A 20,322-nucleotide genomic window follows, 5' to 3' on the forward strand; every position below is an offset into this window, starting at 1 on the left:
TTTCTTCTCAGAAGTTTCACTTTTTCACTTTTCTTCTCAGAAGTTTCACTTTTTCACTTTTCTTCTCAGAAGTTTCACTTTTTTCTCAGTTTTCACTTTTTCTTCAAAATTTTCACTTTTTCTCAAAATTTTTACTTTTTTCCAAAAAATTTCACTTTTCTGCAGAATTTTCACTTTTTTTCTCAGAATTCTGACTTTTAATCAAGTCAAAACTGGAAGAAAAAAAATTCTGAATTTTTTTTCTGTGGCCCTAATCAATTACACAATCAATTGAAAGCAGTTTTCAATTGACAGATACAATATTATTAAAGCATAACATGGTTATTGTCCAGGTTCTATTTATGTGTCCTTCTGGGCCACATTAAACTTTATGGCAAGCCGGATGTTTGACACATTATGTAAGGAAAACAACCCAACATAACAAGCAGAAGGTGATTATAATGTTTATGAAAAACACCAATAGCAGGCGTGAGCGTCTTCTGCATGACGGAGATGAGCTGATGATAGATTTGTATGGCCAGGTCGCTGAGGATCTGTCTGTGTTCGGACAGATCGAAGTTTTGCAGGCAGTTCTTCTTCTGGCGCGGGGTACTCTGCTTCAGGAACTGCTAGAGAGGGAAAAACATGGAGGAAAAAGCTCAACAAAAACAAAACCTTGCACTGTAGTGCAGACAGGTTGAACCAGAATGGTGCAGGAACTTCTTACTTCCTCCCCGCTGTATTGTTTCAAACAGTTGAGCAGCTGGTATGTGTTGGAGAGCCAGAAGGACAATGACTCAAAGTCTTTTTGGTGAGCCTGAAAGAAAAAAAAATGCCAGCAATCAACACTGACTGCCAGCCAAACAAGAAAGTCTTGGAGTTTAGGGTTGAATACTTTGGTTCAAGTAAGACATTTACACCAACACATGAGTGTTGGATTCATTTTGTTCCTTACGGATGCATCTGAAACATTCTGACTGATTATTATAGCTGAGAAATTATTAAAAAATGTATCTGCTTAATTACATGGTTGTCACAGTTACACATCAAAACTGGTTTAGAAAAAGGATAAAGAGAGCTACTGTGCTTCTGAAATAACAACAACAAAGCTCCAAACTTTACATGAGTGAAAAAGCTTTAAAAGCTCGAAACAATGAAACTGAGACGGAAAACAATGCGAGAAGCTTCTTAATAACCTACAGTCAAAGTACAATGAACCAAATATTAATAACAACAATAACCTTTTGTTTATAATGCACTTTAAATGTAAAAGTGTTACAAAATGACAATAAAAGCATTAACTGATGCAAAAACAATAAAATCTTAACAAGAACATTTATGTGTCTATCATCCTGGCCCTATAAAGATTAGAGAAAATCCACTTTATTTTCAAACATCTTGGCCAAATTGTTGCTTTTGTAAATCATTGAAGTTGTTTGTTGCACGATAATGAAAAGTGACAGTTTAAAAGCATTAAAGTCATTCACTCCCATGAACTGAACCATCGTTATATTGATGCATGTATGATTTGTTTATGTTGTTTTAGTTATTTTTTTTTACACTTTAAGCCGCGTCTCAACAGTTATAAAGGGGGTAAAACCTGAAATATGAAGCATATCCAGTAACAGGGAGTGAAAATCGGCCTCACCAGGACGACCTTTTTGACCCCTTGGATGATCCCGTTCATCAGAGACTTCAGTTTGTTGTCATCGTTCAGGTAGTCGGCATGGCGGACGCACATGAAGAGGATGAAGGCTGGGAGAGTGGGAATCACATTGACCGCCACACCTTTGGGCTTCAGGTCTGTGAATTAGATTTAAATGATTGTTATCCTGCTGAGGTGTGGGGAAAATAAATAAAAATAAAATCTGATCAGCAGGCAGAGGACACCAGTTATGATGTTCTGAATGAGCCTTGCTTCATCCTCCCTCTTGTACTCCAACATGCCAAGATATTCCTTAGGAAGAGCAGGAGTTTGTTTTGCTGCGTGAGGAACAGGAGATGTAGTGAATATTGTGAAATTAAAATTTATTCATATTTTTAATGTGAAGTAGAAAATATAACAACCTTTCTGTGACATTTCAAGGCACTTTATTTGACTGTGGAGTTTCTTAATCCAGCGATCTTTCTGGTCAAGCTGCTCCTCTAAGTCCTGGAGTTTAGAAAAAGTGATTTATGTCTGTTTTTAACTTTAACACACACACACGCACATACACACACACACACCATGTTCTCAGCCGTTAACTGCGCCGTCTCCTCTCTCAGTTTTGTCTTCACTTCTCCCTCCATCAGCTGCTGTCTCTTCAAATGTTCGTTCTCCTCCTCCAGCTCCTCTATCCTCACTTGGAGCTCCTCTCTGATCTCCTCCAGCTCCTTGGCTTTCTCCTCAAAATGTCTAAAATACAATAAGATGATTTAAAATTATAAACTGATGCTTTGATTGAGAAAAAAAAGATGGTATATTTAAATTTCACCTGCGTTGGGAGCTTTCTTCTGTGATCTTCTTGTGGAGAATGTTGCTGATCTCCATATTTTTTTCTGTCATGATGCAAAAAATTCAACAGTTAAATTTTATATTCTACTTTACCGAGATGCATTTTCTGAAAATCAAGCTCGCCTGCCAACTCGCTGCTCTGCTCCCTGACAACCGTCTCCAGCTCCTGCTTTTGTCTGTGCAGCTCTGAAACCTGCAGCTTCAGCTCCGGTATGACCTGGTCGTGGCAGTGAAAAACACAAAGTTTTGCATTTCATCCGTCGTCACGATGGACTCTGAGGTGAAGATCACATCGACATACCGAGTTCTCGCTGCTCAGCCTCGACACTTCCTGCCGAATATCCTCGTTGATGTTACTTTTTTCCTGGAAAAGATTCTGCAGTTTGCCGTTCTCGTTCTGAAGGTGCTCCACTCTCAGAGTCAGGCCCTCCATCTGAGACTCGTACGTCTCCCTCTGCTCCTTCTGGTGGTTTTCCAGTAACCTGCCATTAGCATGTGACAGATTCAGTTGTGCAGAAGTTATTTTACCCGAGTATTAAACAGAAATGAAATCATACAGGTTAACTTCCAGACCTGGTGGCTTTTTGCAGACTCTCAAAGGCTTCCTGCAGATCATCCAGTTCATAAATCTTCTCAGAATCTTCTGGAACAAGTCTTCACAAAAACAGTTTGTAACTTTCATAAAAAATATTTTTTTGTGTACATTTGTTGCCATGTTGTGACATTATAATATGAGACAGATAATAATGGTCAACAGCCAAAAAAATCATCTGTGGTTTTTCAACAGTTTCAGGGTCATTCTGATGAGCTGAATCCAAAAATCACATTGGTTTTGCTCAATCAGTTAAATTTTCTGAACTGCGGATGCAACATGAGCAACAGAATGCACGACTTGTTCTCACATCTGGATCGGTTTCCTGATAATCTGGGGTCAATGAGTGAGAGACTATCAGGACATAAAAGAGATGGAGGATTTTGCACAGTGAAAATGTAATATTCAATTTACAAACCTATCAGTGTTCCACGTTTGTAACATTTAATTAATACACTCTGTCAGAAAACTATTTTGTTTTCTCCTGAAACCTTTTTTTTTTGGATGACAAATATTAACGGAAATGAACTGATAATTTCACAAAAATGTCATTAATTTAGTCAGAATATTTTATTTGTCTAAATCAAATTAGAATAAAAATCTGACTTGACTGAGAAAAATGGATGTCATTTTGGGATTTAGTGGGGCAAAATAGTCCTAATTCAGCTGAAAAAAAAGCTGGCCTAGCATAGCAGCTGGCCTCTTGTGAACACTCAGGCTAGTTAGCATAGCCACCAATGTCAGTGAATACACAGCTTTTCTGTAACGGTAAGTTATTTTTCCGCCATTATAACATTTAGCAGCGTGCTCATGTGTCTGATTGACAGCGCTAAGTCCCTCCTCCTGGCTCTGATTGGTTGTTTTTGACCGATAGCGGTTCATTTCTTCAGACGGCAACAGAGGGGGTGGAGGAGATTGATTTTTTCACAGATTATCGGTTTCATATTATACAGTCACAACATGGTGATGCTTCAACAAATATGTAAAAAAAATATATAAATATAAAAGTGCAGCTTTAAAGGGAAAATAATAGGAGGAATGGGAAAACTAAAAATTAAAATCCAGTTTACCCCAAAAGCTTTTCCTCTTCAACAAAACCGCCAAGCAGCTGTCTTATAATTTCCTTTGTTTTAGCTGCAACAGAATATCCGGTCAGCCTAAATGCTTCATTTATTTTAGGAGTGGTGGTGAAAAATGAGTGTTAAATCTGGAAACCTCTTGTTTGCTCCGACTGCTCCTTCATCTTACGGTCCAGGTTGTCCTTCTGATTCTGCAGGTTGTTCAGATCTCTGCGCAGCTCCGGGATGACCTTCACATGCTTGGTGAGCTGAATGACCTGTTCCTGCAGGTCAGAGTTCACCTGCACCCCGTCCTCAACCTTCCTCTGCAGACTCACTCTGTCCTCCTTCAGTCTCTTTATCTCCTCCTTCAGGGTTTCCAGCTCTTTCTCGTGGTCATGTCTCTGGATCTCAGTGTTGTTTTCTGCAATCCTGCCAGGAAATTTGTTATTAGCCTCATCAGCTTCGACCTGCTGAAGATTTATTTTGCATTTTTAAAAATACGAACTTTCTAAGCCGGACTTCATTCTCTTTCTCTTCCAGGAGGCTTCTTTTAACTTGATCAAAACTTTCTGTAAGATGTAAAAACTGGTCATACAGGTGGCAAAAAGACTGCATACAATGTATGCTGTAAAACTACAGAAGGGGTTAAAGTTTCACATTTAAATCGAACCTTTTATTTCTGGATAAATACCGCTTGAATTATTGCAATAACTTGACAAAAACTCATAAAATATAATATTTTTAAACCAGGAAACCATAAATATATAAAATATGAAACATAACATTAGAAACATGTAATTATAATGATACATCATTTGTGAAATGTATTACTTCTACGTATTTACACGATGGAATATGTCGGAATATATCAGAAAAAAAGATGGAGTGAGCACTCTGACTTTCTCCAAAGATCCTAATACAGAGGAAAAGCAGGTAAACGTTTATTTTTTCTTATTTCAAATATATTTGCCTTCACAACTCAAATCCAATAATTTTTGTGATAACTATTTGTTTGAAAACGAGAGGCAGAAATATAAACTTTTTTAATCCCGTCTCCTTTGTTTTATGTGTTACTTTTTTACACATTATTCTTTGTTTAGAGAAAAAGAAAACAGAGTAACTTTGTGTCAGCTTTCAGCTACTTCTATTAACTGTTGTACACAGCTGCTCGCTACTATAAAGTATCTTGATGACGAAGTTCGTGACGGGAATCATCACAGTAACAATGCTGGTCATAAATAGAGCATAAAACCTCACGATAAGGTTAATTCTCTAAAAATCTTAGCCTTCTGCTTTTTAATGTTAGCTTATTCCTCACTGTGGTCAATTCTCTATGGCTCACCATAGAGAACTTTTAAAACTGTGGGTAGGGTACCGATCTGTTAAGTCTCCAAGCTTAAGATTTTTCCTGACTTCCTCCTTAATTTCCAGACTGCTTTCCTCTTGAATATTTTACATGCTACATGCTTTCTGAATTGTTCCTCTGTTATCTGATGGTCTTTCTGGATATATTTATACAACTTTAAATATTAAGTGTAAAAAAATAAAAAAATCAGACTTTTATTCTTTTTTACCTTTGGTCTCCTTGATGGAAACTTCAAGCTTTTTCTCCAAGTTCTGCTTTTCAGTGTTTAGTTCTTCAAATTGCCTTTGAAGCTGATTAATTGTCTACGGTAAAAATAAAAGGCTCAACTCAATATAGTTCAGTGATATACATATATTTTTTTGAGTTCAGACATTTATTTTGAGACTAACCATGCTCGCCTCTTCTCTTGCTTTCTTTTCTCTTTCCTCCAGTGATGCCTTCAGGGTCGTTAGTTTTTCCAGCTGCGCCTCCTGACTGTGGAGTTTCTCCATCGTTTGGGAATGACTGCTGGCCAGACTCGTCAGTCTCTCCATTAACCCTCGATTCTCTTTGTTCTGAAGGAGAAATACAAACTCAGCCGCTGTTAAGCCCAAAACTATTCATACACCTGGTAGATTTACATTCAGTGAACAAGAAGTCAGTTTCTGACAGGTAACGAGGAAAGCAACAACACCATCAGTGTTAAAAACATTTATTTTTATGATTTTTTTTTTAAAATTGTATGCTAAAAATTATTGATGCTCTTCTAAGTTGGAGATACTTTGTCTTTGTCTGTTTTACAGAATTTCTGAAGTTTGCAGTTGAAACTTAATACAGATATTAATATCTGTATTAAAATCCGACACTGAAAATCAATGAGGATGTATCTATTCAGTCTAATTCTATGCTTTATTACTGATTTTTCATTTTAATTACAATTCCCAAATACACTTTCTGAACCTTTTAAAAGAAGGATTGTAGGTGTTTACTTATACATTTTTGATCAAGACAGTCAGCATTTTGTTTTAGCCAGTTTTACTTTCTATTATTATTTATTTTACTTTGAAATGAACAAATTAAATTGTGTTGTTTTTAAATTTTTGACCAAGTTTGTGAAGTTTTTGGTGCATTTAAGTGTGCTGTACTGGTTATCAAATACATTTGTAATTCAGTACATGTATGTCTATGTTTAAAAACAATTTTTTAATATAAATTCAGCAATGTTTTTCTGTATCAGATCGGTATTGGCCGATACTAAACTTCAGATACTGATATCAGTATCGATATCGTAAGTGAAAAAAGTGGATCAGTGCACCGAAATAATCAATAATTAATGTAAAAATCCTTATTGAATCAAACAGTTTATAATTGATGACCAGCTATTGTATGTTTCCTGGTCTTTTAATGATTTATCTTTTTATGATGTTTTTTTAGGTTTTAAGGCATCAATGTCGATATCACTTCCAGATAAAATTAAATTTAGACACAAATCTGTCAGAAGTCTGAGTAGCATTGAGTTTAACAGCACATGCATTAGTCTAGGATGAAATTCAAAGCTGAAATAATTTGGGAAGCATTTTCACCTGCTCTTCAGCCTTCTTCCTGAGCTGCTGCACCCGGTAGGAGAGCTGCACATTGAGCACAAGGCGGCGCATGGTTTGAAAACGCCGCCGGGCCAGCCATGCTTTGGCATATTTCTGCAGAATCAGAGCTTTGTGCTCCTCCATCATCTGCAAAATTAGATAAAGAGACACAGAGCAACATATTTCACAAATCAGAGTTTTCCAGAATCTCAGCTCAGACTGACAGTTTCAGCATCGACTGCATTCAGGCTGGTGATAATACACAACATTTTTTGTTGTCTTATTATATTCTGACCAGAACCAGAACCCTTTACAACAGACTTGACTCTTTGAACACAATGAGATTTGAGTTTTCTGTGGCATTATGTCCTTTTAAATCATGATGTTGCCCTGGAATTTCTGTTTGCAAATTACAATACTACTACAGCGACACTTGATAAGTTAGTTTTGTCTTATTTCAAGTGTACTAAGATATTTCCACTAGAAATTACTTGGTGAGATTTTGTGTTTTTGCAGCGTAACCAATGATTAATCATTGATAATGTCACATATAACAGATTCTAGAGATTTTAAAATAAGTTAAACAATAAGATAAATGTTACAACATGGCGTTTAATTAAAAGTTTTGTTCTTTTCTGCCACATAGTGACACTATTTTGAGATAATTTTCTCCTGAAATCTTTTTAAAAACCCTCCAAATGTTGTGAAAAGCAGCCTAAAATCTTCTTTTCTTTTCAGCGTGTTGCGTGTGTTTAAAAGCTGCCCAACTGGGGGGAAACCTGTCCAATCTGGCAACGCTGCCTCAGCTACAGACCTTCTTGTAGCGTTTCCTGGCCATCCATCCTCTGGTGAAGGCCTGGATGGTGATGGAGGCCATCTGGACGACATGGTAGATCTGTCTCATGCGGTAACCTCTCCAGTGTCTCTGGATCACCACAGCAGCCCAGCCCCGCTTCAGGGTTTCAGCGGTCACCGTTTTACTGAAAGTTTGACAAGCGATAGTTTAGCTTTGCGATGGAGCGACACAGCAAAACTCTGCGTTCTGTGATGAGCCCTAACCGGATCGTCCTCTTCCCTCGGATGTACTGCTGCAGGATGACGGCCGCCTCTCGTAACCTCAGGTATTTCCTCCTGTGGCTCCATCCACGGACATGTTTCTGAATCGTCACGCAGGCTCCTCTCAGTCGATCCAGACGCAGCTTCTCCAGGTAAGCTACCTGTCCGGCACGGAAGAAGATCTTTGTACGGCCAAACTTGTACTGGTTGGAGTCCTGGAGATGAAGATAAAACACACATAATATCTTGCAAAAGCAAAAACCAGATGGTCTAATAAAGGTTTAAGTGACCAACACCAAAGACAAATTTTATGTAAAATTTTAAGAAAGTGTGGTGTGTATTTGTGTTCAGCCCTCTTTCTCTGAAAACTGTAACAGATTAAGTAATTAAAGTCTATCTGTGTGCAGAGGAGGGTAGAATACCCAAAAATTATTCTAAAGTAAGAGTAGCACAACTTCAACATGTTTTTAATCAAGTAAAAAAAGTTACTCAAGTAAGAGTAAAAAACTGCAGGTGTGTCTGGTGAATTTTTGGTTAAAACATGTTTGTTTTTCATTCAGTGTGTAGAAAATCCAGAAATTTTACTCAAGTAAGAGGAGAAATACTTCATAATAAAATTACTCAAAAAGTACAGGGTGGCAAAAATACTCCAAAAAGTAATTTTTTTCAAGAAAGTTACTCAAGTAAATGTACTTACTACCCTACTCTCTCTGTGTGTAATTTAATCTTTAAAGGTCAACTATTATGCAGTAATTTAGCACATTTGTGTCTGTGTTTAAAAAAGAAACATTTTAAGTCAATTCAGTGCCGTTTTTCTGTATCACATCAGTGTCAGCTGATACAGGAAGAAGTGGATCCGTGCATCTCTCATTGAAGCCTGACGAAATGTGAAAAAGTCTCAGGTGTATGAATATTAAGTCTCATACTGAGAAACACTGGAAAATTACAGCTGACCTGAATCAATCTCTGCAGGACATTTTTGCAGGTTTGTTTCTTGTCGTTGAAATCTGCCTCCACGTGTGACATCAGGATGCTGTATCGGCTGTAAAACTCGATGTATGTCCACCTGGAAAACAAAGAGAGCGAAAAGATTTTCCAGGGAAAGCATTTACAGACATAAATGTGTTGCAAGTTACACAGACAGAGTCACCTGGACGGGTAGCTCTGTGCACTGATCCGAATAGTTTCAAGCACTCCGCAGGCCCGCAGCTGCTGCACCACTCGCCCTGAGTCGTATCTAAAGAAGAAATAACAAAAAGAAAGTAATCTGGAAAGTTTGGTGAATAAGGAGCTAAATACTCCAAATACAATTCCACAAAAACGTACTCAAATGGGAGTTTTTCATCGTTGGGCTTTATGCAGCGCACATAGTGAGGGGTGGTGGCGTTCAGGGTTTCCATCAGTAAAGACAAGGAGCTGCGAAACTGCATCAAATCACAATGTTCAGAGAAAAAAAAAAACAAAACAAGAAACTTGGGTTATTCTAGATAAATGACAAAAACTCACCTTATCTCCCACTGAGGTCCTCAGCTGCTTGTTGGCTGGTTTCACCGAAGGCCTGGCTGATTTAACTTTGACGCCTTTACTGGCCGCTCTGCTCGGCTCCTCCTCTTGGAAAAAATGTGCCAGAAAGGAAAACTGATAGCAGGCGCAAACAGAGGAAATGTGTTAAAGCGTTGAAAAACGGCTGCTCTGCCTGGCTTGTGTAAGACTTTCGGCATTTATAAACTTAGATCACCTTACTGGCTCTCATCGTGTCCACCAGCTCTTCATAAAGAGCATCTCGATTCTTCTCAAGAAAACCTTGGCACTGATATTCAACCTGCTCAGGAAACAAAGTTTAGATTAAAAAAACAGGCTTTAAGCCTCGGAAAGTAGCTAGAAAGTACAGAAATCATTCTGCATAATCTTTAAAATAACTCACTGTGAAGATAATAACTGATCCTCCCTTTTTTTTTTTAATCAGAAAATAACCAGATTCCACCACTAAACACTCACACAGGCATTGAAAAGGATATTTTTGGCTGCAGAAAACAAATTTATCGCTTCATGAACAAACGGAGCTTGGTTTTTGAAAGTGAAAATGAAACTTAAACACAAATGGAAGGTTTTGCTTGTCGTTTTCCCACAAGCAAACTTCCACCAATACAACTAATTTAGAAAATTAATAAAATTTACATAAAAGTTTGACAACTGTTGAAGAGAAGGTCGTTAGCATGCTTGTTAGGTGGGAGATGCTTGAGGGATGAACCCAGCATGTCATTTGTTGTAATTCTAGTGACTTTTAGTGAAATAAAGTAAATATTTTTTAGAACTTTTTCAGCAGAAATGTATGTTATGTTGTGGTTTATTGACAAATTGCGGCACTCTGTAGTCATCCTGTTGCCGCTTATGCTAGTCTGCAAAATAGTGACAGTAAAAGTTGCGATAAACCGCGGGAGTCATTACCCAAATGATGTGTGCATAATCACCCTAACCCCAATCCTAACCCCTTGACTTTTTGAATTCTGCAACTAAAAACTAACCAAAGAACGAAGAAACAAAAATTATTACTATAACTAATAAAAACTAAACTGAAACCGGAAAATATTCAGCTGAGAAAATCTAGAAATCTAAAAACGAGTCGAATTAGATAAACAAAAACTCACAATGAAATACAACTGAACTATAATTCTAACTCTGGTACAGAGCTTTACGTTACTTCAGGGGGAAAAAAACAACAAAAAAACACATGGACCAATCAAGATCTGACTGCCAAATTCATAAGGATAATTCGAGGACAGACATCTTGTGAACTCTGGGTTGCTTTACTCCACCTTGTCTGCAAAGTGTTGAATCACAAATGCCTCATTTGATAACCTGGGCTTCTCAAACAAAGGATTGGCTTCCAGGTAGTTGAACAGCTTCTGCAGCCAGCTCTGGTCTGTCCCCTGAGGAAACTGCAAAAGGATTTTCCAATGTCAGCAGCAGATTTAACAGAAACAGCTTAAAAAGTCAAAAACGCATTTACTAAGCATTCTTCATCAAGCAAGTCGAGGATCCCCATCTTTGCTTCGATCAGGTCAATGACAGGCTGATTATCATAAAAGTCTATCAGCGTCCAAGGGATGTCCTCCTTCATGTACTCCTCCTGCTCCAGTTTGAACACATGCTGAAAAGGAGGAGACGTAATATAAAGCTCATAAATCACCAGGCTGGAGCCAGAAAACCAAAATATGCTTCATACCAAGTTAAACTGCTGCTGGAGCTTTTCATTTGCATAGTTGATACAAAACTGCTCAAAGCTGTTGATGTCGAACGTTTCAAATCTGAGGAGAAGAGCAGAAGAAAATCTAATGATGAAGGGAAAACAGGAAAAAAGCATGAAGGAAGATAAGACAGGAAGTGTCATTTGCACCCGTAGATGTCCAGAACGCCGATGAAAGCGTGTTGTTTTCCAGGAACCTGCAGCGCCGTGTTGATCCTGCTGATGATGCAGTCAAACAGGTGTGCGTAGATCTGCTTAGCCAGAGCGTCTCTGCCGGCCGCCGCGCGCTCTTTAGGAACCGGCTTCACCACCGTCTCAGCCACCAGAACGATCCGGCGATTGCACAGCCATCGCACCAGCTCAGCCGCGCTCACGCACAGCAAGTCACAGAACGCCGCCAGGTGTGGATCGCTCAGCTGCGACATAAACGCGCCAAGCTTTTTAATTCCACCTGCTGAAATCGGCATGCATTTTACTTTGAAAAGCACTCACAGGAGCTGATGACTTGTCGTCCCCAGAGCTTCTGATCTCCACATTCCCCAAATGCAAAATTGCAGCCAAAACTTTAAATACGTCTGACTGGAAGTCCTCTTTCAAACCTGCATGTCAGGGAAAAGTTAGCATCTTAAAGCCAACGTGAGAAACGCAGAAAAATAAAATGCTTAAATGTGGGGTGAGTTTACCCAGAAGGGAGAAGGTCTGTCGAGTCTCTTCAAAGTCCTTTCTGTCATTCACACCATCGATGGTTATGTCGCCACCCATGCCGGTGTACCTGAACTCATCGGCACTCACTGCAAATCAGTAAGACAACAAAGTATCAAGCAAAAAGAGTGAAACCAACTTGTTTTTCTGTGAAGATAGTACAAAAAACCATCACATTTTTAAAAAGACACAAACAAAAACTGCATTAATTCCTTATTATTCAAGCTGTTAGCTAAAGGGTTCATATCCACTGGTAAAACAAAGTCAGCTGAGCATCCAGCCTTCAGAAGCAACAACTCAGGACAAACACTCACACAGTCTGAGGTGCTTGAACTCTGCAGAGTCTGCACACGAACACATCTGGTAGAATATGTGGTAATTACGCTCATTTTCTGCCTGCAAAAACAATAAAGCAGGACAACACAAAACAAACATATGAATATATAAGATATCTACAAAGATGATGTAAAAAGAACAGCGCATGCATTGCCCCTCACTTGACCTTTGTCTCATTTAGTTAAGTTTTTATTGGGATCTTATGACAGAGCAGCACACCATTATGAACTGGAAGGAGAAAAATAAAAGGTTTTCACCACAAACACGTTGGTGTGTTTAAATAAAATTAAATACAACTACCAAAATGGCAACAAAAAAAATCCATCTGTCTTACATTTAATCAGAGGTTCAATCTGGATCAATTTTAAAGTTGAGAGCCGACAGTATCGTCATAAGATTACATCAACACAAAGGAGGCAAATCAAAAGAAAGACTTCTTTTAAAAAATTCAGAATCATAATTTTCAGTGATTGTCGACGCTCGTCGTTTTTTTCTGGTGCAGAAAGATGACGCATGTCTCACATCGAAGACATAAAAATCATGACTGTTCAGACTCTGGAAACAATCGGATCCGATTTATGGGAGTGGCACAGATCGGATTATTTTGGGGTGAAAAGATCGGAATCAGGCGGTTCAGAATGCAGTGAAAAAGTCGGATATTTTTCGCATTTGCCTGCTGTGAATGCAGCTTCAGTCCCTTCCACTAAGTAACAATGCTCTGCTTTTGAGTTTAGCATGAAAATATGTGAATAGATTTAAGGGGGTGTAAATACTTTTGCAAGGCTTGTATAAAGCTTTTTCCCCTACCTGAAAAACCACCCTGGACTTCTCTAACAGGTAAGTCCTCATGTTCGCTCCGATGATGCGATACCGCCTGTCAAAGCTGATCTCTGTGTATTTTCCAAACCGGCTGCTGTTGTCGTTTCGGGTGGTTTTTGCATTTCCAATTGCCTGAAAAAAAAAAAAAAAAAAGACAAAAACACCTTTGAGTATTTTTTTGTCGATTCTACATCGTGTTGCTTCAAAATGTCGGGTAAAATTGTACCTCTGTGATTGGATTGGAAGCCAGCACTTTGTCTTCAACCCGAGTCTGACTTCCAGATTTGCTCACAACAGCAAAGTACCTCATAGCGTAACGCGCCGAGACGGTTTTGCCAGCTCCGGATTCCCCGCTCACAATGATGGACTGGTTTTTATGGTTCCTGTTAGTGAAAATCAATCAATCAAGTTTATTTATGTAGCGCTTTTCAGCAACAAAGCAGTTCCAAGTGCTTTACATCATAAAAAAACAAAAATACAAAGTCATCAACAGTCTTTACGCATCAAAATATTGGTTACTTTTTCGTTTATTGTGGTTCAAAAGCAACGATAAACTGATGGGGTTTTAGCCGAGCTTTAAACGAACTCAGTGTTTCAGCAGTTTTACAATTTTATGAAATTTTGCTCCATATTTGTGGTGCATAGAAGCCGAATGCTGCCTCTCTAAAAAACAGTTTAAATTGTAGTGGCATCACAGGATACACAAGAATCAAACTGATTGAAAGAGAAATTATTACGATGGACTTCTGAAAAACTTCTGCATGAAATCGGAAACAATCGAGCTGCATTTGAGTAGCAAATGTGAGCCGCAGTTTCTCTCTGACGAGCCTCAAGTCTCGATGGAAACTGAAACTGGTAGCAATGATCTCCTTCAGGAAAAAATCTGTTTGTACGTGCTGATTTCTTTTAATCAGATTGGTTTCCACGCCTGTTTATCTCTCTCTCTATCTCTACTCCTTTTCAAGCAGAAAGGAGCAGGAAAGTAGTGCTACGATTATTATTTTGTTCTTGGTTATGTTTGCAGATGTTTTCTCTTGTCCCACTACTTGTTTGTTTAAAAAAAACTGATTAAATAATTAAATATATGTATAAATTTTGGGTGGGTGTGTTTCTGTATTTCTTCTTGGCTAATACAACAAATTAGCAAAACAAAAAACTGGCCATGACATATTGATCTAGAGCTATATCCAGAGAAAGTTTGACTGATTTTAGATATTCCAAGTGATTTGTACATTTTGTTACCTGCCCATCTGTTTGTACGCCTCCTCCGCCACAGCAAATATATGAGGATCCATGTCTCCCATGTTCTGGCCTGAATAAGCATGAATGATTGCGTCTCCATAGACAGGAAGCTGTTTATACGGATTTACAGCGACCAGAATGATACCTGGAAAAGAGGAACCAATGAGCCTGAGCCGAAAGCAAAACACACCTGAAATCTGTCCACATTCTGTTATTTTACACCTTAAAAATGTTTTACTGGGATTTATGTAAATGGGTTTAATGGGTGATTTTATTACACATTTTACCACAACTGGCCTTTTGAGTGCACTGTAAAACATTTGGAGATGGTTTAAGATGAAAATGAAAGTCCACCTGCTGCCTTGAAAATGCAATTTAAGTCACAAGAAAATTGTTTTCATTTTAACTCAGAAATTAAAGTTCATGAAGTTGATTTAACAATTAGAGGCAAATTGTCTAAACATTGTTTTTTCAACTTCATTAATCTTGAATTGTGAGTTTTAACTAAAAATCTGCCCTCACATAGTTAAAGAGCCACATTTCTTTACTATTTACTCACAACATCAAGTTAAAATAAATACTTATTTTACTTTAGATTAATTTAAATTCTTGTTTGAACAAAATTTCTGATCTGATGATGAATTTTATTAAACATCCCGATGAATTCAGCTCAGAAACATTTAGTGAGATCAGGACATTATCCTCAAGCTTTGCTGACTGAGAATTGCATTAAAATGAACATTTTCCTTAATAAAACACCAGAGTCAGATCAACGTAACGCACTTCCACCTCAGGAGACAGAAATATGCCGCTAAGCATTCTGGGAAATAGCTCCCACTCCTGTCTTTCTCTTCTTTTAGTTTTTTAAGTGCAAACCTAAAAACTCAGTTTATTCAACTCTTGGAGGTTTGACTAAATTAATAAAAAGTTAACACAACTTACTGCTGCAAGTTTATCTTCCACAAACTCACATTTAGGTTCAAAATCTAAAACGTATTTGACTTAAAGAGTAGAAGACAGAAGACAGAAGACACAACTAAATGTGGCTCAAATGTTTTTCTGGTCTTTATGTGGCCAGAAATGAAAAGTTGACATTTCTGCCTCACATGTTTGCTGTGTGTCCTGAATGTCTTTCTTTCAACAATTAAACAAGCTTGACTCTTGTAAGAGCCAAATACATGAAGAGCTCAAATAAAAGCTGCTCTGTCAACAGATACTCCAAACAAAGCTCTGCAGCTCATCCAGTGTCACTATTTGACTTTATTTTTAAACTGCTTTAGACTTTTCTACAGCTTTATCTCTGATTGTCTCCGTTCCCAGTTTGTTCCTTCAACAGCATCATGTTAGATACTGTTTGTTAGATATTCTCTAACAAACTTCTGAGGCTTTCAAACAAATCTGCATTTATTGGACATTTAGTTAAATACACATCTAATTTGGTGACTTCTGAAGGCGACAGGATTAAATTCATAGGGTGTCAGAGTAGTGACTTTTTTTTCACCTAAAACATCTTTTAGAAATAAAGATGTGGTGATTTTTTTTTTTGTGCCAAAGGTACTTTTAGCTAAAAATGCCTTGGGCTATTACCTTTAAGAAGGTGGGAATATTAATAATAAAAATTTTGTAAAAAAAAACAACACATAACCAATAACAATTAATAAAACAGAACAGAAGCCAATAAATAAAATAGATTATGTTGCCTCTGTAAATAGAAATTATTGGGCTCATCTTCATTTATCTTGCTATTAATTGATCAATTGCTTATTGCAAAAATACAAAATCGTACCAATTATTTTTGGTTTAGTTTCTAGTGCAAATAAATTATTATACTTGAAATAAGACTAAACTAACTTACAAGTAACTTTTTAGTAAGATATAGGAGCTTGTTTTAAGAAAATAATTATTTAACATTGATGAAAAAGTGCTAGTTCCGTTGGTAGATTATTTCACTATAACGTGAAAAATATTTGTTATAAGTGAAATTACCTGGTAGTTTTTCATCAATAATAATAAAATATTTACTTAAAACAAACTCCGGTATCTTGCCAAAAAAAAAAAAAGTTAGTTTTGCACTAGAAACTATAAGCACTTTGTAAAATTTTGTGTTTTTGCAGGGCTGAAAACTGAGCATTAATAATTCTGCAAGACACTGAAGTAAGGAATAAAAATAAATATCCTTACCACAGTAGGTATAGATGATTCTGGACTCGACAAATCGGACTTTGAGGTTGTGCAGGACCGCAGGTTCATGCAGGTAGCTGAGAGCCGTGAGGTCGTTCTCCCCTACCAAGATGTCTGGGTTTCTGAGAGGGGGCAGTTTGGGCTTGGAGGGGTCAACCGGGTGGAGGTGAACCTGCAGAACGATAAGTCAAAGGTCAGCTGCTCATTTTCACATCTAGGGATTCATCGGAGTTGCATGTAGACATTTTATTTGCTCACAGTTCCGTCTTCGAGGAGTAATTCAAGAACATTATCGCCCGAGTGGAAGTCTTGAGTGATTTCAGCCGATTTCCACACTTGTTCTTCATCTGGTATCCACACTCTGTTATACTGGAAGAAATGGGTTAAAGAGTGAAAAATAATTAAGATTTTTACATAAAGTAAGCATAAACGTCACTCTAATTGTACATACATGTTTATATTTTCTAAAATAAATAAATAAAATAAAATAAATAAAATAAAAATCCACGATGCGTTACACTCCCTCAACACTGGGAAAGTTTCCATATGTCTGTGAAAACGTCAAATACATCAAACATATGTTAATAGTATAAAAATAATAAAGAGCTGACTCTTACCTTTGTGTACAGTTCAGATAAAGCCATGTTTGAGCTTCACTTTGTGTTTTTTAGCACCTGCTGCTTCCCTGTACTTTCTCTCCAAGTTGCCATAAAGTCCCTGAGAGACTACGCTTGTTTCCAACAACCATAAAACAATCACCGAACAAGTTTCACAAAGTAGGATCGCGCTTCCGGGAAGGGGTTTCACAATAAGAGCCCCACTAAAGGTACTAAGATACTTTAAAATAAAAACATCACGACCAAATCCATCCATTCATAGATTGGGGGTGTGGATATGTCAGTCACAATTTTTTTTTCTTTATTTTTACTACGAAAAATACAACTGCAAAAACAAAGAGTATTTGAAGTATAACAGTGTGGAAGTACCCAAAGAAATTGGAGGTGATGCTTGTTATAAAAAGTTAATCACTGGTTGGATTTTTTTTTTTACTATTATCATTATGCATAAATATCATGTACAAAACAGCAGTATTTTGGCATGTTTGTTTAAATTTTCTCTGTAAAGTATGTTTACCACCAAAATAACTACTGTAATATCTTCTTGTATGTATTTGGATATATTACATCTGTCATTTTAATTTATTTTTAATATAAAAAAACAATGAAGTTACATTTACTCAATTACATTTTCTTGAGGGAAAAAGTATCTTTAGGAGTATTTTCACTACACCATAACTTTGATTTTACTTGTCTTATATTATTATCATCTCCTTAAAGTCACCAGTAATAATAAACTAAAATTTCTGGACATTCTACCTAGCAGTGTAAGTAAGTTTACCAACAGAAGAGCAAACCTGTTTGGGCCAAAAAGACACTCAAATAATATAAATGTATAAAATATACTTTAACTATTTAATTCATGTTTTATGCTTTGTATAAAATTTGTCATTTTATAATTGTTATTCATTTGTATTATTTTTTTCATTTTAGTGTTTGAAATTCCCAAATTTGAATGTAACTTAATATTTTTTTGTCTCTTTGATGAGATTGTAAAATATTAAATGGTCAGTTACTCAATACTTGAATACCTTGTTTAGTGCTTTTTTAACTCAAGTAATTTTTTGAGTAACTTTTTACTTTTATTTGAGTTAAAATATTTTGAAGTAATTTTACTCTAATACAATTTACCCACCTCTAGTGATGCTTCCTTAAAGTCTAAATATCAAATTCTTCCTTTGCTTGATCAGTCATCAAGGAAGTTGATTACGGAATCCTGAGCTTTATTTTGAAACTTCCAGGAAAGTGTCGTCTTTTCCTGCCCGGCTTGTAATTCACCTGCTCGGGACTTTGGCTGTCTCCGCCCCCTCGGTCTCGTGACAGGCTTGTCCCACCGTCTGAGGGTGTGCTCGTTTTATCAAGGATCCTCGCCACTAAAGAAACCGGATGCAAACCTCTATGACCTCGGTACATTCACGAACACTTAGGACGTAGTTTTACACCTGAACGGGTTTAATCATAAATATAAAAGCTGTCAAAGTCTCAAAACAACCGTGGATAAGTTAGTTCACATGGAAACGGCAGAAGGAAGACGTTGGTTGGTTAATCATATATCAGCATGGAGATAATTAAACGTAACTTTAAAATTTATGCAAATTTTATACATTGTATGCAAAATGTGACGTATTTAGCATACAATGTCACTGTAAAAATATGATTTTTGGTTTATGTTTTTCAATGAGAAAATCTTTGTGTTTTGAAAATTGCAAGTAGTTTAAATAGTTGGGGAAAAATTGACAAATTTGTCTTTAAATTCAGATATACAACAGGATGCTATAGTAGGTTATAGTTGAGCATAAGAGAAAGAAATTTTAGCATTCAAATTAATGCTTTAAAACATTTCAGATAAAATAAAATTAATATTTCTCTCCAGCTTGGCCTGACATCTAAACCATTATAAAACTGCTGCTGAAGTCCAAAGGCTTTTAAATATTTTTTAGAAATAACATTTTATAATTTTGGCTATAATAATAAATTTTTTTAGCCATGAAACAGTTCAATACATTTCTTATTCCACAAATCAAACGTGAAGTTTACATTCGTTCATCATTCATTCTGGGCTTTTAATGGTGGATTATAACATTTTCTTTTCCAGGGCGAATAATTATACAGCATTTAAATTCATTGACTTAAAAGCAAGAACTGTGTGTTTATTTAACTTTAATGTGGCGTTTGCCCAACCCACACAGAGTAAAATTATTTATATAAGCTCATATTCATACAAACATTCCCACATGTTAGGAGTCTTTCAGTCAGCTGAAGAGAAACTCTTTCTGTAGCCATCAACAACCTTCTTTTTTAAATTTGGCTGAACGTTTGGTTTTTCTTCCTGTCAGAATCAGTAGCGTTGACTTAATTTGTTTGTTTTTTTTCAGTGGAACTATGCTTTTATGCAGAATCCAGAAACTTTCAAAAAGGTTGAGATTGGGGCTTTAGGATGGCATTTCCAAACAGACTTAATGAGCGTTTGGCATAATTATCCAGTTTGAACTATGAATTATGTCCAAATCTCAATCAAACAACTCAAGAACCAGAATGCCCCGATGAAGAAAGTTTCACTTTCCCATGAGCTGAGATGTTCTCAACCCCCCAAAAAGTAGGAAAAATGACACAAAAACAAAAATGTGTCTTTTCAGACACGACTAAGATTGCGTTATTTGGCAACAATGATAAGAAGTTTGTTTGGAGGAGCCAAAGTGAGAACTTTAAACCTAACAATCAGGCATGGTGGTGACAGCATCATGCTGAGGGCCAGTAATGCTGACTGTGAACAACCAGATGGTGGAAAACTGACCATTGCATGTTCCAGCAGGACAACGATCAGTAGATTATTTATGGCTTTTGAACTAAGGTGGTAACTCTAAAACTTTCAAGACATTTAACTCCATTAGTTAGGCGTTATAATTAATTACAATAACACCTAACTAAGCCAGACTGTTTTTAGATAAATCCACAATGAATTCAAACTTGTGCACCAAAGTCTAATTTTTCAAAGTCACTACGATGTACACTGAAAAAACACAACAGCTGATCCAACTTTTTTTTTTTTAAAACCGAGTTAATTTGAT

The 20,322-nt window shown here is 36.9% G+C and overlaps 1 protein-coding gene across 2 annotated transcripts; it reads right to left on the minus strand.

The window, feature by feature from the left end:
• Positions 1–243: 243 nt before the first annotated feature.
• LOC103155684 (unconventional myosin-Vc) lies at positions 244–17,378 on the minus strand. Of its 2 annotated transcripts, none has more exons than XM_007577449.2 (36): positions 17,255–17,378; positions 16,896–17,006; positions 16,638–16,809; positions 14,457–14,601; positions 13,441–13,597; positions 13,203–13,346; positions 12,374–12,455; positions 12,041–12,148; positions 11,850–11,956; positions 11,508–11,773; positions 11,337–11,418; positions 11,121–11,261; positions 10,927–11,049; positions 9,849–9,932; positions 9,617–9,748; positions 9,437–9,534; positions 9,261–9,347; positions 9,065–9,176; positions 8,114–8,325; positions 7,869–8,034; positions 7,055–7,201; positions 5,882–6,046; positions 5,701–5,794; positions 4,632–4,695; positions 4,281–4,555; positions 4,136–4,199; positions 3,047–3,127; positions 2,775–2,955; positions 2,597–2,690; positions 2,454–2,517; positions 2,206–2,374; positions 2,047–2,131; positions 1,870–1,962; positions 1,628–1,782; positions 707–796; positions 244–605 (listed from the first exon to the last, which is right to left on the minus strand). In XM_007577449.2, exons 1-36 carry the CDS (start codon positions 17,279–17,281, stop codon positions 369–371), a joined length of 4,614 nt encoding a protein of 1,537 aa, XP_007577511.1. In that variant the 5' UTR covers positions 17,282–17,378; the 3' UTR covers positions 244–368. The 2 variants fall into 2 exon arrangements, with proteins under 2 accessions (XP_007577511.1, XP_007577510.1); XM_007577448.2 differs by having other exon boundaries at positions 245–608.
• Positions 17,379–20,322: the final 2,944 nt, after the last annotated feature.

This window comes from Poecilia formosa, unplaced genomic scaffold, assembly GCF_000485575.1.
Source record: "Poecilia formosa unplaced genomic scaffold, Poecilia_formosa-5.1.2 Scaffold442, whole genome shotgun sequence".
Classification (NCBI taxonomy): Eukaryota; Metazoa; Chordata; class Actinopteri; order Cyprinodontiformes; family Poeciliidae; genus Poecilia; species Poecilia formosa.

What these genes read in the sequence shown, in the direction of transcription:
- LOC103155684 (XM_007577448.2), bottom strand. Translation starts at nt 17,281, where the DNA reads ATGGCTTTATCTGAACTGTACACAAAG. An exon ending in ACAGACCTTCTCCCTTCTGG is followed by an intron (nt 11,957 to 12,040) that starts GTAAACTCACCC and finishes CCTGACATGCAG; the next exon opens with GTTTGAAAGAGGACTTCCAG. An exon ending in GATGAAAAACTCCCATTTGA is followed by an intron (nt 9,348 to 9,436) that starts GTACGTTTTTGT and finishes TTTCTTCTTTAG; the next exon opens with ATACGACTCAGGGCGAGTGG.